Below are 19,085 nucleotides of genomic sequence, written 5' to 3'. Positions count from 1 at the left end.
AAATGGATTCGGTTAAATATACATAAATAACGGATAACGAAAACCATTATAGATATTTGATTACAGTGTATATCATGGAATAGATAACGCCAATGAAGCGTTTGTGATATACATCTGTAATCAAAATACGACGATTGTATTATGTATTTCCACATAAGAGTTATCTGCCCTTATTGATAGGTATTAATTGCAACGTTATGTGTTTGCGAGCTCAACGTCATACTTTTTTGCGTTCACAAAATAATGACGCAACAATATATGCCTACCCACAGGGTAGATAACTCTATCATATGCAAAATTGGGATAGTTTCCTTCGTCTATGTCTATGGACAAGGGAGATTAACCATCAACAGCGAGTCAATCGACAGCTGACGTCTTTTTTGATACGAAACCGAGGCTTCAATGGTCACCTGCAATGAGAACAATAATTGATTAAATAGTCTTTACAATAATCTTATTGATCTATTTCTAATAATTAAACACGTTACTTTGATGGCCTTTCATATGTTTAATGCAGCTGCAATTTCGGTCATGATAGTCTAGATATATATTGGCACTCGTGACCTTGACTTTGTCAAAGTTCTGCGATATACTGATACGTGACACTTATATAAAATTCCTTGATGATCTTTATCAATCGTCTAAACATATACATTTACTCGTGACCTTGACTTTGCCAAAGTTAAGAGATATACTGATGCGTGATGCTTGTTTGATGAACTTTATCAATTGTCTAGATATATATATAGAGAGATATTCACGACCTTGACCTTGCCAAAGTAAAGAGATATACTGATACGTGACAATTATATAGAATTACTTGATGATCTTTTCAATTGTCTAGATATATATAGGTACTCAAGACCTTGACCTTGCCAAACTAAAGAGATATACTGATACGTGACAATTATATAGAATTATTTGATGATCTTTTCATATCGTCTAAATATATAGGTACGCACGACCCTGACCTTGCCAAAGTAAAGAGATATACTGATACGTGACAATTTATTAGAATTGCTTCATGATCTTTTCCAATCGTCTAAACATATATAGGTACTCACGACCTTGACCTTGCCAAAGTAACGAGATATACGGATACATTATGCTTACTTGATGATCATTATCAATCAAAATTGGTATCACGACGGGTATCCATTCTCTCACAGAATCAGATGTCGAGCTCTCCCACCGCTTTTCTTTATTTCCTCCTTGTGCCTTTGTAAACACCTTCAGGCTTCCGGTATTTGCCCTCTCCTTACGGTAAAAGAACGAGAGACAGCTCTGACCTATCAACAGAATATAAACCGGACGTAACTCCTATAAGTTGAACTTATTTGGCTAGTATCATCAGGTCTATATGTTATAGTGACACATTTGGAAGAGGAGATATGTTTATTCAAAGACATATAACGTTATAAAGTTATCAATAGCTTTGATTTTATTAGTTTAACGTCCTTTTGTTAGCAAGGATTATGTATTGATGTGCCAGGTTTATTGGTGGAGGAAAGATGGAGAACCAAGAGAAAAACCATCGACCAGCGGTTAGTATCTGGCAATTTCCCCATATGGATTTCGAATTCGCTACCCAGAGGTGGAGTACTTGTGGTAATATGTCGAGAGTTCTTAACCACTCGGCCACCGCGGCTCCAATTATCAATAGCACATGTTTTGTTTGGAAGGTTTTAAATAATATAGCTCATATGAAACATTTTTGACACAATTAGACAGCTATTTTCTGTATATTTGAAATAGTTTACAACGTATAGCCCGCATTTTTTTTTCAAATTTTGTATGCATTAGTTATTACAGATAGCCTGCATTAGGCTTCATCTGATGTAAAATAAAATCGTATAACCCGCGACCAACACATTTGAAATTACTTTACTCTTTTCAGTGCACTGTAGACGTCAATATCATATTTTAAGCAGTGCTGCCAAAAGTCAATTAAAACTTTGATTTGACTTTTTAAAATAAAAAACCTATGCATAGTATACATTGTATTTCTCTAAATTTTAGTAACTTTTGATAGAGAAGAACATATCAAACGCTTTTGATTATTATTTAATTATTATAAATACCTGAAAATTTGTCTGTATCTATATCCAATGTGGGTGATATACTTCGTGGCTGTATAAGGAAATAGCCATCATGAGCATACTGTAAATAATAACAAAAAACAAAAATAATAATTATCTTAAATGAGTGATCATTTAATATTATATTGTATAAACCTAGTCTAAGAACTTTTCAGTTTTTGCCTTGATGATTAAAACTTCCCGATGAGTTTTATAAAATCTCTTATGAAATGAACATATTTAATTTAAAGATGTTCCACCTCCGACAGAGCATAAATAATATCCATCATTTGAAAAATAACTGATGTTTAATCGTGTATTTACGTGCTTAATTTACACAAAAATACATAGTAAATCATTTACATAGCTTTGGTACATGCGCAATTAGTACTTCATTACATATAGTGCATAGTGCTGTGGATTTTTTTCGGAACGCATTTAACTATGTCTATTATTTGTATCTTTAAGTACAATGAGAAGCTCAAACTTATCAATGATGGTAATGGATGGTGTAGAAAGTAACTTTTGTATCTGAAGAAAAAACACATATACGTCTTCTCCTGTTTTCAATAGAGAAAAAATACCATTCGTCTGCGGTGGAGCTCCTTTAAACGAAAGCTTGAAACAACAATCCTGTCAAATACCGAGGGAATGTTTATGTTGTGACCATTTTTGTTTGATCACATCATATCAGTGGCTATTCAGGTTACATGATAATGATGATAATTTTAGACATACGCTTAGACTTAGCCAATCAAATATGACGTAACTTTCTGTAACATCATATTTGATTGGTTAAGCCTAATTTAAAGAAAAGTCAGTTCAATATCTCTCCTGAAGTAATTAGTTGTTGCAAAATTTCAACAAAGTGATGGACCAATGGATGAAAGCCGTAGCTACACTATCATATTTGTGGATATAGTCTTGCACACTGTTCTTTGTAGAAATCTTAACTGATTTTCAGTACATTATAAATATTGAATAGTCGAAGTTTATGCCATATTATCCATAATGCACACTTAATTCTATTTTTATCTGGGAAAAACACAATGGACTCCGATAATTCGGACGTTGGTAGTCCAGAAAACTCGCAGTATGGATGAAAATTTTAAACAATAACCAAGAATTCGTTAGTCTAGAAAATAATCTCAAGATTCTCGATGCGATCTTTTATCGAATGTTTTAATATCAGTCAAGACGTGGAGATAAAACTTGAACAGACTTCCTGTACCAGTTATTTGATTAATTACCGTACTAATAACAGGCAGGGTTATGAAAGGACGGCCTCCCATGCATGCGGTGTGTGAAGTGCAGGGGGTGTGTTTTAAGAGACTGCGGTATGTTCGTGTCGTTTCATCCTGTATAGTGGAACTGTTGCCCTTTTTATAGTGCTATAAAACTGAAGCATGCCGCCAAAGACAACAAGCAACACACCCCACTCGGTCACGTTATACTGACAACGGGCGAACCAATATCAACAGTAAAAGTTTTCTGAGCGGAATATTAACACTTTAAATGTTTGACATCGATCTTCCGGCAAACGCAAGATCCAGATGGAAATGTCAGGGACCGGATTACTCTAACGTTATATATTTACTAAAAACAGAGAATTTGTCAGTCCAAAAAATCGTAAAATGAACAATTAAGACTGGGTTCGTATTATCGTGGGTTCATTTCACATTGATGTGATGAAGTTAAACTCACCGATTTCGACTCTCTCTTCCAGTCCGCTTTACGGAAACATTTCTGGCTATTTTTTTCAAAAGAGCACGTGAGTATTTTCCCTGCCAAACAAAAAAACAGTCAATTAAATCTAATAATACTTAATATACAATAAAGGGACAATTCATTGAGTCTATTTCTGTAACGTTGCCATGAAGAAAATTGTGGCATAAATGTATTGTTCTACATTCCATATAGAAATATATATTAGGCTCACTGTGGTTCAATAGCAAAACAACATGAAAATGAAATAAAAAAAATTGCCTTCCTACCGGAATTACTAATTGAAATAGACCTACATTATACATTTTCAATGGCGATACAACAGACAGATACAATCTACACGTAAACAGAAACATATACTCATTACAAGAAACTGGGAATATTTCTACGTGATAAATGATTACACCATGAGTTTATACTCACTACAGAAAACTGGAAAGATCTCTACGTCACGTCACAGATGATGACATCATAAACTATACTCACTACAGGAAACTGGGAACATTTCTACGTCACAGATGATGACATCATAAACTATACTCACTACAGGAAACTGGGAACATTTCTAAGTCACAGATGATGACATCATAAACTATACTCACTACAGAAAACTTGGAACATTTCTACGTCACAGATGATGAGATCATAAACTATACTCACTACAGGAAACTTGGAACATTTCTACGTCACAGATGACGACATCATAAACTATACTCACTACAGGAAAACTTGGAATATTTCTACGTCACAGATGATGACATCATAAAACTATACTCACTACAGAAAACTTGGAATATTTCTACGTCACAGATGACGACATCATAAACTATACTCACTACAGAAAACTGGAATATTTCTACGTCACAGATGACGACATCATAAAACTATACTCACTACAGAAAACTTGGAATATTTCTATGTATCACCGATGACGACATCATAAGCTATTCTCACTACAGAAAACTTGGAATATTTCTACGTCACAGATGATGGCATCATAAACTATACTCACTACAGAAAACTTGGAACATTTCTACGTCACAGATGACGACATCATAAACTATACTCACTACAGAAACTTGGAATATTTCTATGTCACCGATGACGACATCATAAACTATACTCACTACAGAAAACTGGAAACATTTCTACGTCACAGATGACGACATCATAAACTATACTCACTACAGGAAACTGGAAATATTTCTACGTCACAGATGATGACATCATAAACTATACTCACAACAGGAAACTTGGAATATTTCTACGTCACAGATGATGACATCATAAACTATACTACTCACTACAGAAAACTTGGAATATTTACTACTACAAAACTCACAGATGACGACATCATAAACTATACTCACTACAGAAAACTTGGAACATTTCTACGTCACAGATGACGACATTATAAACTATACTCACTACAGAACACTTGGAACATTTCTACGTCACAGATGACGACATCATAAACTATACTCACTACAGAAAACTGGAAACATTTCTACGTCACAGATGACGACATCATAAACTATACTCACTACAGAAAACTTGGAACATTTCTACGTCACAGATGATGAGATCATAAACTATACTCACTACAGGAAACTTGGAACATTTCTACGTCACAGATGACGACATCATAAACTATACTCACTACAGAAAACTTGGAATATTTCTACGTCACAGATGACGACATCATAAAACTATACTCACTACAGAAAACTGGAAACATTTCTACGTCACAGATGATGACATCATAAACTATACTCACTACAGAAAACTTGGAATATTTCTACGTCACAGATGACGACATCATAAACTATACTCACTACAGAAAACTTGGAACATTTCTACGTCACAGATGACGACATTATAAACTATACTCACTACAGAAACACTTGGAACATTTCTACGTCACAGATGACGACATCATAAACTATACTCACTACAGAAAACTGGAAACATTTCTACGTCACAGATGACGACATCATAAACTATACTCACTACAGAAAACTTGGAACATTTCTACGTCACAGATGACGACATCATAAACTATACTCACTACAGGAAACTGGGAACATTTCTACGTCACAGATGATGACATCATAAACTATACTCACTACAGAAACTGGGAACATTTCTACGTCACAGATGATGACATCATAAACTATACTCACTACAGAAACTTGGAACATTTCTACGTCACATATGACGACATCATAAACTATACTCACTACAGGAAACTGAGAACATTTCGACGTCATCAATAACGACAGAAAAATCTATACTCACTACAGGAAACTGGGAACATTTCTACGTCATCAATGACGATAGCATAAGCTATACTCACTACAGGAAACTGGGAACAGTTCTACGTCATCAATGACGATAGCATAAACTATACTCACTACAGGAAACTGGGAACAGTTCTACGTCATCAATAGCAATATTGCCTCGTTTGCCTTTTGAGGTGCCCTCGATCGTTTTCTATGAAATAAAATAAGAATACTAATATATTTCCAATTACAATTATTCCACGAAGATAATGAATGGTGTTAGAACTCCAGATTTCAAATATTTACAAAATTACTGTAAATAAGCTATTTTTTGCGTGCGATTAAGTTTCACTGGCAAGCAGAATCGTGAAAATAAACAGCGCGAAAAGGCACAACAGTCTAATATGACATAACTCTTTCAAAACTCTCACGAAATCAAATTGCTAAGAAAAAAGGTAGTTTGTTACCTGTTGTCCCGGCTTAAGTGTCAATGATATCTTAGCTGTGATCCAACTATTTCCTTGATGTCCCCGTTTGTGGAACACCAGTCTGGTACCCTCACGGACTTTCAGGGACACAATACCCCTTCCATTCATGTTATAATTTAATACCAGACAATATTTTCCGGAGCCTAAACAAATAGTCAGAAAACATTGCATTCCGATATTCCCCCATAGAAACAACAGATAGACAAGGTTCCTCAACAACAAATCTACTCAAGGGTAGCTTTTGACAACCACCTTGTACTAGTTATTGTCTTCGTCAGAGATATAAGATGACTGATGCGATAACCATTACTTAAAGTTTGTAAAACCCTGTATTATATATACCCGATACCTACCCGCTTTTGGTCTATATTAAGCAATGATCCTGGACCTCCTAAATCTGGAATCGGTACATTATTATAATTGCGCAGATGTCCATAAACCTTTGAGAATATAATTCTTTATTGAATCGTGTATATTCTTTCGGACGACATTCTTTCTTTAAAGACCCACGACCTTTCCGAAACAACTTTATTTTTTTTTAATTGGAATGTAAAACGAGATTGATAATTTTGAAGAGTCACAAAAGTTATAAGGTTACCGTTAATACTAAACTTAATTTCACCATTTGCATAATTCAATTTCAATAGATTTAATGCTAATTTATCGCAGGTCGTATTATTTTTCCCACAGTCTTCCTATTTACCGTGCGTTAGTTGACTATCATTACGCCAGACGACAAAGAGCGACATTAATATTTACTGGCAACATAGATTACAAAGAGAATCTGGAATTTATGCGTTGTTGATACCTCATCTTAAACAATCGATATATATATATTCTTTAATGTCATTATTGTTTTCAACAAACATTAAATTTTTGTTTCGAAAAGATATGGCCTTTAAGTATAATTGGAAAAAACATCAAGCTGTAATTAAATGGCAGTCCTTCATTCAAACATACCACATAGGTTTAACAGCCAGTATCTAGGTAGTTTAGCATATGAAAGTAGTTTGGCATTGACAGAAGCTAGAGGTAATTTGATAACAGATTTTGACAGGCGTTTCATTGTAACCCAAATATCATATCTCAGCAACTTTTCATTAACTTAAAGAACGATCTCTTAACTCAGAAAGACGATTGACAAAAGGCGATTAGAATATATCATTTGAAACTTCATAAAAACATTTTCTAAATTACAATTGATATGTATCATGAGTATATATTATAATTATTATATATAAAAAAGAAACACAATTTAACAAAGGGTGACAATTTATTGCCTCGTGCCCTAACCGGACCTCGAACTCATGATCTACGACATGATCTTTGATATATTATAATTATTATAAAACAGCGTTGAAGATACATATTTCTCCCATACTTCACAGGGATATCCCGTGGTTGCTAGGGAAGGGAAGATATCTCTATCTTACACAGGGGAGTGGAAGACAGCTCACACGCGCTAGACAATAACGTGACGTCATCAATACATGCGGGGCACATTGTAGATGACGTCATTAAATTTGACGCATAACGACGTTTCTGCGATAATGGCGCGATAAAAAAGCTGGAAACCAAGACGAATTTCATCATTTTTCTGCTATGTATGGGAGAAAAAGAATCAAACTTGGGTCTATGAAGTGGAGCCTCGGGTTGACCGGCAAAAATCTTTCACTCGGGTTGAGATATCCCTGTCCACTTCACAGGCCCATGTAAGATTCTATTCGTTCATATTTAATATTGCTAGTTTTTAATTTCGCAGGTATAACATTTCCTGATATACAGTTTGGAACTTTCTCGCGGGGACTTACTTTCACGAATCTTTCTGTAGTCTTAGGAAAAGTTATTAACGAAAACAAGTTTTACAAAGCGAGGTATTTAATTTCACGATTCGCAGGGACTTGATTGCGCAAATCTTTTTTGAAACCTTTGAACGCGTCAAATACGTGACAGAGTTTAACAACACGAGGCATTGTTTTTCGTAATTTGAGATAATCTCCGAAATTCTCGAAAATAAAACCCCGCGATTATTAGCAACAGTTATACAACACAAGTTAAGGACATGGGTATCATTATTTTACGAACATCCTATTGATGTCAAACTAACCTGTGATATCATCTAACATTAGTGTAGACCTAATAAATCCGTCCTGTCCTTCAATAGACATGAACTGGTCCCCAGTAAAAGCTTTTGATGGTCCTGTCTGAATTCCCGTGCGTCGATTCTGTATCAGACACAACATAATCCGAATCATTCGTATAATTATAAACCAATACTAATATCTCATCCTCAATTGTCATTAATGGTAGTTGCTTTAAAGTGTTAAGGCATACAAATTATATAAAAATCAAGGGAGGTTTTTATTTGAAATTGAGGTAATACTATTAAAGGACATTCACTTTAATATTAAAATTTATTATTATTATTGTGATTTATCTGCAGCACATGTTTCTGGCTTCTTCTTTATCTTGTTGTCAGGAAACAGTGGATTACGCATTTCTTTCAAAAGAATATTTATTCGACAAGCTGATGATTAAATTTAAAAGAATGTTTTTAAGATTGAAAACTATGTTTAAGGCTCGTTTACGAGACATTGCTGTGTGTTATCAATGTATATATATACTTATATAAATGATCTCTTTACACGTATTCCTATTCCACAATTGTATATTATAGAATTATCTCCCTTGTGGATCGGTATTCCGATTGTCCGGCGCTTAGTTTTTAGAGTTTTTTCCGCTGCCTAATAGTATTCAATTTCAGCACGTTAAAATGAAGCAATTAAAATTTTGGTGTTGCAGCGGCTTTAATTCCATACTGACATACTTCTAGTTGATATTGCTTGTAAATTCTGAATTGGACAATCAGTGGTTTTTTCAAATACTTATGAAATACAATTTTGCAATTGGAATGATATGTAATTTTGTAAATATAATTATGAATTGTGCCAATATTCTAATGATCTTTCACAGAATATTTTTTTGACATATCAGATTATCTATTTTTCATGAGGTATCTATTTCTATATTCAATCTTGACGTGACTCTTTAAATGTTACAAAATGTGTGTGAGTTTTTTATTTTTGAATATCAAAACATGCTTTGAACCAAACAAATATCAACTACAGTAGGAACTGAGTTTTAATTAAAAAGAATATATCAAACAAGACAGATGTCGTTACATTTCCCTGAAATGTTGTCAGATACATACCGATACCGATTGAACCTCCCACAAGTTGCTTGACCCTGGTGCATTGGATAACATGCAATCTAGATCCACTCTATTCTCGAATGTACATATAAATATCCTTGCTGTAAAGAAATTGTCTAATATTGGAGTAAACTGTATAATGATTAAATTGGGGGTACTTACAAATGCCCTCAAATTGTTCCAGCAGTCATACCATCGTTTCAACATTACTTAAAGTTGACAACGCAAGTTTTAAAAAGCAATTGAAATGTTCGAAACAATATAATGCGATAATATATTATTGTCAAAATTCACATTTGAGACACTTCTGGGTATAACAGGGCCGCCGTATCCAAGGAAGCAGAGTAGCCATTTTTCGTTTGCTCTGATTAGATACTTATCTATGACAAACCCCCTATATAAAACCATATAATAAGTAAAACATTTTGCAGTTCGCGCGTATACAAATATGCGTCCTTGGTGGTTTTTTGAAAGATTAATCGCAAAGTGTACCGAAAGGTTAATTATCGGGGCAATCAGCTTAACCAGGAAAACCAGAAAGTAAGACCGATAACTTGTATGAACTTATTCTGAGTTTGTTGCATAAAACAGCTCAATTTGTTAAAAAAACATTTTGAAAGACAACTAAGAGGAACGGGCATGTAATTTTATTAGGAAAAGTACCATAGAACTTCACTGGTAAATAATACGTGTGCTTGTAAGTAATATATAGCGGACCAGATGCTTTGTATAGGGGTCGCTGAGCGCTCGGACTGTTGGTAGAGAGAGAAGCAAAAATATTGTCCGCAACTTCTCATAAATGATTCTTGAAATACGTTATTTTGTTTATCCCGTTTGAATGTTTTTTGAACTTGCATTGTTTGCTGCAAAGCCTTACATAGAAATTTTCTCCAAAATCAAATGATTGTTATATCGACCAAAATCAAATCCTTTTTCTCCTTTCGATATTGCTCAAGCCGCTCGTTTTCAGACCCAATCCTGCAAATATTGAGATATGGTTAAAATACATACTCTTAAAGTCAACTTCGCGAAAATGGAATAACGGGTGAACATACTGCCCCGCGAAGACAGTCGGCTATATGTAACTTACCTGGTTTGTTGCACCTATCCCCGATAAACCCAACTGAACAGACACAGCTTCCACCATCACAATCCCCGTTATCTCCACAATCGACGTTAGCACATGGGTCAGCTGGAATGGTAAGGGACATATTGATATAATATTAAAATATATTTAATGAATAACTTGAATAGATTTTTTAGTTCACGGAAAGGGATTGACTCTAATTTTGAAAAATATTGATAAGATATTGGATGAGATAAGATTTGAGAGAAAGTGAGCTATGTGTCAGTGAGATTTGTGCCCAATCCCATTGCATATTAAATATAACAATAAAATAAGTTTAAATTAGTTAGGTGTATTATTAAAATGTATTATTAGTTAGACGGAAATGGGAATAACTCACTTTTTAAGACAGTTCGTAATGTTTGATTAATTAAAAAAGCGTTTACCAATTGATGAACGTAATTTTAAACACAAAATTTTAATGATCAACTATAAACATGGTGATTTGATTCAATATGATTCTGCCGTTTAAGGATATATTTTCAACATAAGATTTAGTTTGTTTTTTCTTACATGGTGTATCGCACATATCGCCGGTATAACCACCAGTGCAAACACAAACTCCACCATCACAGACCCCGTTATCACCACAATCGACGTTAGCACAGGGGTCAGCTAGAATGGTAGGGACATATTGATACATAATTAAAATATATTTAAATGATTAATATGAATAATTTTTTATGTTATTGAGGTATAACACAATTAGCTGAGTGTGCTATAAATAAACAGAGAAGCGGTTTATGATGAGAGTTAACTTAAATTTTTGTGTTATATATCCACAACACAAAATAGAGACATTGAAATTAATCTTGAAAAATCAATTTACTAAAGATAATATCTTAAATATTCAAATTTCATTTTTGGACTTTATGATAAGAGTACACTTAGATTTTTGTGTCATACATCCAAAACACCAATATATATATATTTGAGATTATTCTTTACAATTTAATTTACTAAAGATAATCACTTCAATATTCAAATATCATTTTGGGACTCTTTTGTCTTTAAAATTACCACGCTGTAATCGCAGCCAATCAGAAGGGTCGTTACAAACAACAGCGCCATTTTTTTTATGTATGGGCTATTAAAGTAAATTGTTAAGCCAATAAGAATACTCATTACAAGCAAAATTGTATTATTATTAGTTACACGGAAAGTTGATAACTCTTACTTTGAAAAATATTGATAAGATATCGGATACGATAAGATTTGGAGAGAGAGCTTCGTATAAGTGAGACTTATGTCTATTCCCATTGTATACAGTATAAAAGATAACAATGAAATATGTTCAAATTGAAATTACATGTAATAAGATGTTTTATTAAAATGTATAATAAGTTAGACGGAAAGGGGAATTACACTTACTTAAAATCGCAGTTCGTTATGTTTGATTAATTGAAAAAAGTGTTTACCAATTGATGAACAAAAATCTATAAACGCGTTGGTTTATTCAAATTGACTTTTCCGTTTGAAATATAGTTTCAACATCAGTTTCATTTTGTATTTCTTACGTGGTATATCGCACATATCGCCGGTATAACCACCAGTGCAAGCACAAACTCCATCAGCACAGTCCCCGTTATCACCACAATCGACGTTAGCACATGGGTCAGCTAGAATGGTAGGGACATATTGATACATAATTAAAATATATTTAAATGATTAATATGAATAATTTTTTTATGTTATTGAGGTATAACACAATTAGCTGAGTGTGCTATAAATAAACAGAGAAGCGGTTTATGATGAGAGTTAACTTAAATTTTTGTGTTATATATCCACAACACAAAATAGAGACATTGAAATTAATCTTGAAAAATCAATTTACTAAAGATAATATCTTAAATATTCAAATTTCATTTTTGGACTTTATGATAAGAGTACACTTAGATTTTTGTGTCATACATCCAAAACACCAATATATATATATTCAGATTATTCTTTACAATTTAATTTACTAAAGATAATCACTTCAATATTCAAATATCATTTTGGGACTCTTTTGTCTTTAAAATTACCACGTTGTAATCGCAGCCAATCAGAAGGGTCGTTACAAACAACAGCGCCATTTTTTTAAATGTATGGGCTAATAAAGTAAATTGTAAAGCCAATAAAAATACTCATTAAAAGTAAAATTGTATTATCATTACATTGTAGTTGTATTATTATTAGTTACACGGAAAGTAGATAACTCTTACTCTGAAAAAATATTGATAAGATATAGGATACGATAAGATTTGGAGAGAGAGCTTCGTATAAGTGAGACTTATGATATTCCTATTGTATATAAAAGATAACAATAACATATGTTTAAATTGACATTAATAAGGTGTTTTATTAAAATGTATTATAAATTAGACGGAAAGGGGAATAACTCTTACTTAATATCACAGTCCGTTATGTTTGATTAATTGAAAAAAGTGTTTACCAATTGATGAACGAAAATTCTAAACAAAAAAAAAATAATGAATAAATAAACGCGTTGGTTTATTCAAATTGACTTTTCCGTTCAGAAATATAGTTTCAACATAAGTTTTATTTTGTATTTCTTACGTGGCATATCGCACATATCGCCGGTATAACCACCAGTGCAAGCACAAACTCCATCAGCACAGTCCCCGTTAACACCACAATCGACGTTAGCACATGGGTCAGCTGGAATGGCAGGGAAATATTGATATATTATTAAAATATATTGTATATCCATCAATAATTAACTTTTCTACATTCGATTTTGATTTTTTCATACAAAAAAAATCCACTTCACATCGGTAGTTAGAGACTTTTTTCCAGTACAGTTCTTGGGAGGGGCGACAACATTCTGTGGTGGTAGCAAGGAAATTGACTTTATAGAAAATGTCGTTTGAATGTGGTTTGGTGCGTCTGATTTCACACAGTGTTGAATCGATGGATATTTTATAATGAAATGACAGTTCATGGACATATATTTACTAAATATAATTTTATATCTACATTGAAATCGTCTTTATTTATCAAAAATGGCGATATATGGACCCCTGCGGATAAATGGTAACTGAAATCGGGATATATTGTAACCCTTTTCATACAAAAAATATAGTATTCATACTTTTGTAAGTGACTAAATTTCGTAAGAATATGAGGTACCTTTCATTTAGACAGTTAATTTCATCTCTTATACAAATTATAAAAACTACTCAAGGAAAAACAAGTAAAATACGCCTAAAATACAATTTTTAAATGCAAATAATTACTTGTTATGCGTGGACTTCTTGTAATATGTCCTATTCGCTATTGTTGATCTATCTTTGCTGTCTTCATCTCTAGACTATTTAACATCGATTTTGATTTTTTTTATACAAAATATATAAAGTGTAGCTTTTCTTACGTGGTGTGTCGCATGTTTCTCCAGTAAAACCATTGGTACAAACACAGCTACCACCTACACAGTTCCCGTTAACGTTGCAATTTATTCCTTGGCAGGGGTCCGCTATAACGTAAGAAAACGTTTAGTAATAACTTGAAATACTCTGTCATTACCCATATTTGGTAAGCACTTGTGAAAAAGGAGTTAATTTTGTCTTTCACATAACAAACATTGCACTGGGTGTAAGTCATTTAAGGATTGATTGTCAATTTTGTTGCTTGCATTGACTGATGAAGAAAGTTAATCTCGTGCAAATGAAGTGAACTGCGAAGCAGTTCATGTAACATTTGCACGAGATTAACTTTCTTCATCAGTCAATGCAAGCAACAAAATTGATAATCAATTCTTATATTTACATTAACCAATTTAAAAAATTCCGCTGTTAAAAAAAAGTCAAATTATATGTGTTCGGTATAAGATTATTATACAATTTTGCAACATTGTACCAGTTATCGTACATGTATGTACAGCTACGGAACAGCCGCCAGTCAGTTCTTCTCGTCATCAAGGCAACACAAAATGTAGTTCCGAAAATAACTTCATTCTTTGTGCGTTGTTACGATAAAAAAACGGCGATTTTGAAATATTGTTTTTATATTCAAGAATTAATGGCTTAAATTTTATCATAAAACATTATTATGTAGCTTCAAATACAAAAATTGCTGCGCAGTACTAGCAGTGCAGTCAATGTGTAATCCGGTCGCTCGATTGAGCAGGGGTCCGGTTTCGAAGAAAATGACGATTGTGGTGAAAATGCTGAATAGTTGGTATCTAAACATAATCAAACCTTTTAAAACTCAATTATAATTGCTATGGAATTAACTGAATGTTGTATTTCCGTCTGATAATTATTTGTAGCTGACATTTAAATATGTATTAACTAAACCTGTTGTGAAATCCAACCCCTGTGTCTATAGTATGTGATGCAGTCCAATAATCATGCTTACGGGGCTCAATAAAACGTGTTAAAATGCGGGACTTAGTCGCAGATCACTAAAAAGACTTCTGTGTTATTCTTGAAATGTGATAACTTCTCTGTCTACTGGAGTTTGGGGATTAAAATTCGGTATAAAGTAAGTAGAGAAACATCGATTTGAAATGTTGGCGGTTTCCAACGACCCTCCAATGCCGTGGATTTTGACACTCACATAATCGTTTCGTTAGGCTTAATGTCACTGAAATTAGCCTGTTTGCTATTTGAGCGTATTTTCATGGAATCTATCGTTTCTAAGCTTACATGTATGACACCGTTTCACATATATTGTACACATTAAACTATTTGCGTTCGATTATGCCTACTAGGCTATGCGATGAGTGGTGAACCTCACTGCGTTCGGTCCTAACGTGACGCTAACCCAAATTACGCTTTTTGAAGATAACATTGTTAAAATTTTCTTACGTGTGCTTGAATTAAGATATTTCTCTAAACATTAAACAAATAAATGCTCTTAGTTTTAATTTCATGCTTTGTTTACTTGTCAGCAGTGCATATATTTAGGCCTAATAAATAGAGAGCTTTGAAGCATCCCCGGTTCAGGCTATGCTCAGCATTTTTTTTACCTGGGCTTGAGCCTAATTCAGTGTTTCATCAAAATACGTGTAAAATATCTCTAGGCGACTATAATATTATATTACTGACAATTTCTAATATCACTTTATCATACAACGATAGGCCACATCGCAGAAAGTTCGTTCAAAAACTGAAGCGGCGTAAAACTACAATGTAGGTCAAAATGTAAACAATGTCAAAATGTATTCTCACGCCGGTCAGAGGTCAGCGCGTGACCAAGCATCTTCATTGGGAAATGAAGTATCGGAGTTTACTAGTTTCATTGAGGCGGAGCGAAGTGAAAATGTAAATATTAACAATTTAGCGCATTTGAACTTCGCGCGCTACAAAAGGCAGCTACTCATTTAGTTTAATTCATGCTTACTGATGCTTGCACATATATTTTGTAGGAATTTTCTCTCTTGGATCTAGTAGCCAATTTAAATGTGGGGATTATTTCCATCATTGCTAGATACACTTTTTAATGTGCAGTTTTTATAACAAGGCGCCACTCTTTGCGTTTGAGGGTGACGGGAAAAACTCTGCTGAACGGCGGAGAGGAAATGTCAGTAAACGTATGATCAATCACTCCAGCTCGGAACTCGAGTCGGACAACACAGTGCAAGTTTAAGTATTGGCAATTTCTTTTTGATTCTATATGAGTTTGTTTTCACCCTGTACTCTTGTTTTAGGGCACAGTTTTGTGCGTAGACTTTTATATTACATTTTTACAGAAAAAATATAAGGTTTTAAGGTGAAAATATATTAAGTGATACTTCCACTTTAGTGCAAATATCACTGTTAAGCAAATTAAAAATACTCATTACAAGCAAAATTGTATTATTATTAGTTGCACGAAAAAGGGGATAACTCTTACTTTGAAAAATGTTGATAAGATATAGGATAAGATAAGATTTGGAGAGAGAGCTTCATATAAGTGAGACTTATGATATTCCTATTGTATATAAAAATATACAATAACATATTTTAAATTGACATTAATAAGGTGTTTTAATTAAAATGTATTATAAATTAGACGGAAAGGGGAATAACTCTTACTTAATATCACAGTCCGTTATGTTTGATTAATTGAAAAAAGTGTTTACCAATTGATGAACGAAAATTCTAAACAAAAAAAAAATATAATGAATAAATAAACGCGTTGGTTTATTCAAATTGACTTTTCCGTTCAGAAATATAGTTTCAACATAAGTTTCATTTTGTATTTCTTACGTGGTATATTGCACATATCGCCGGTATAACCACCAGTGCAAGCACAAACTCCATCAGCACAGTCCCCGTTAACACCACAATCGACGTTAGCACATGGGTCAGCTGGAATGGTAGGGAAATATTGATATATTAATAAAATATATTGTATATGCATCAATAATTAACTTTTCTACATTCGATTTTGATTTTTTCATACAAAAAAAATCCACTTCACATCGGTAGTTAGAGACTTTTTCCAGTACAGTTCTTGGGAGGGGCGACAACATTCTGTGGTGGTAGCAAGGAAATTGACTTTATAGAAAATGTCGTTTGAATGTGGTTTGGTGTGTCTGATTTCACACAGTGTTGAATCGATGGATATTTTATAATGAAATGACAGTTCATGGACATATATTTACTAAATATAATTTTATATCTACATTGAAATCGTCTTTATTTATCAAAAATGGCGATATATGGACCCCTGCGGATAAATGGTAACTGAAATCGGGATATATTGTAACCCTTTTCATACAAAAAATATAGTATTCATACTTTTGTAAGTGACTAAATTTCGTAAGAATATGAGGTACCTTTCATTTAGACAGTTAATTTCATCTCTTATACAAATTATAAAAACTACTCAAGGAAAAACAAGTAAAATACGCCTAAAATACAATTTTTAAATGCAAATAATTACTTGTTATGCGTGGACTTCTTGTAATATGTCCTATTCGCTATTGTTGATCTATCTTTGCTGTCTTCATCTCTAGACTATTTAACATCGATTTTGATTTTTTTTATACAAAATATATAAAGTGTAGCTTTTCTTACGTGGTGTGTCGCATGTTTCTCCAGTAAAACCATTGGTACAAACACAGCTACCACCTACACAGTTCCCGTTAACGTTGCAATTTATTCCTTGGCAGGGGTCCGCTATAACGTAAGAAAACGTTTAGTAATAACTTGAAATACTCTGTCATTACCCATATTTGGTAAGCACATTGTGAAAAAGGAGTTAGTTTTGTCTTTCTCAAATCAAAAATTGTCACCGGGGTAAGCACAATTTAGCATTTGAACTTCGCACTGGGTGTAATTTAGATCATTATAGTAGCCAATTTACTGTGGGGAATTTGCTGATATAAAAAGGCGCCACACTTTGCGTTTGAGGGTGACGGGAAAAACTCTGCTGAACGGCGAAGAGGAAATATCAGTAAACGTATGATCAATCACCGCAGCACGGAACTCGAGTCGGACAACACAGTGAAAGTTTAAGTATTGGCAATTTCTTTGTGATTCGGTATGAGTTTGTTTTCACCCTGTGCTCTTGTTTTAGGGCACAGTTATGTGCGTAGACTTTTTTATTACATTTTTACAGCAAAATATAAGGATTTAAGGTGAAAATATATTAAGAGATACTTCCACTTCAGTGCAAATATCACTGTTAAGCAAATTAAACATACTCATTACAAGCAAAATTGTATTATTATTAGTTGCACGAAAAGGAGATAACTCTTACTTTGAAAAATATTGATAAGATATAGAATAAGATAAGATTTGGAGAGAGAGTTTCATATAAGTGAGACTTATGATATTCCTATTGTATATAAAAGATAACAATAACATATGTTTAAATTGACACTAATAAGGTGTTTTATTAAAATGTATTATAAATTAGACGGAAAGGGGAATAACTCTTACTTAATATCACAGTCCGTTATGTTTGATTAATTGAAAAAGTGTTTTACGAATTGATGAACGAAATTCTAAACAAAAAAAGATAATTAAATAAACGCGTTGGTTTATTTAAATTGAATTTTCCGTTTAGAAATATAGTTTCAACATAAGTTTCATTTTGTATTTCTTACGTGGTATATTGCACATATCGCCGGTATAACCACCAGTGCAAGCACAAACTCCATCAGCACAGTCCCCGTTAACACCACAATCGACGTTAGCACATGGGTCAGCTGGAATGGCAGGGAAATATTGATATATTATT

The 19,085-nt window shown here is 33.4% G+C and overlaps 1 protein-coding gene across 1 annotated transcript; it reads right to left on the bottom strand.

Moving 5' to 3' along the window:
- Nucleotides 1-323: 323 nt before the first annotated feature.
- On the bottom strand, nt 324-11,553 carry LOC138308584 (apical endosomal glycoprotein-like). Its single transcript, XM_069249630.1, has 10 exons — nt 11,424-11,553; nt 10,875-10,976; nt 9,785-9,885; nt 8,681-8,798; nt 6,553-6,716; nt 6,218-6,296; nt 3,783-3,862; nt 2,082-2,160; nt 1,114-1,289; nt 324-410 (listed from the first exon to the last, which is right to left on the bottom strand). The coding sequence occupies exons 1-10, from the start codon at nt 11,551-11,553 to the stop codon at nt 324-326; spliced, it is 1,116 nt and encodes a 371-aa protein (XP_069105731.1).
- Nucleotides 11,554-19,085: the final 7,532 nt, after the last annotated feature.

This window comes from Argopecten irradians, chromosome 15 (assembly GCF_041381155.1).
Source record: "Argopecten irradians isolate NY chromosome 15, Ai_NY, whole genome shotgun sequence".
NCBI classification, from domain to species: Eukaryota; Metazoa; Mollusca; class Bivalvia; order Pectinida; family Pectinidae; genus Argopecten; species Argopecten irradians.
This window is presented reverse-complemented; position numbering and strand designations above follow the sequence as displayed.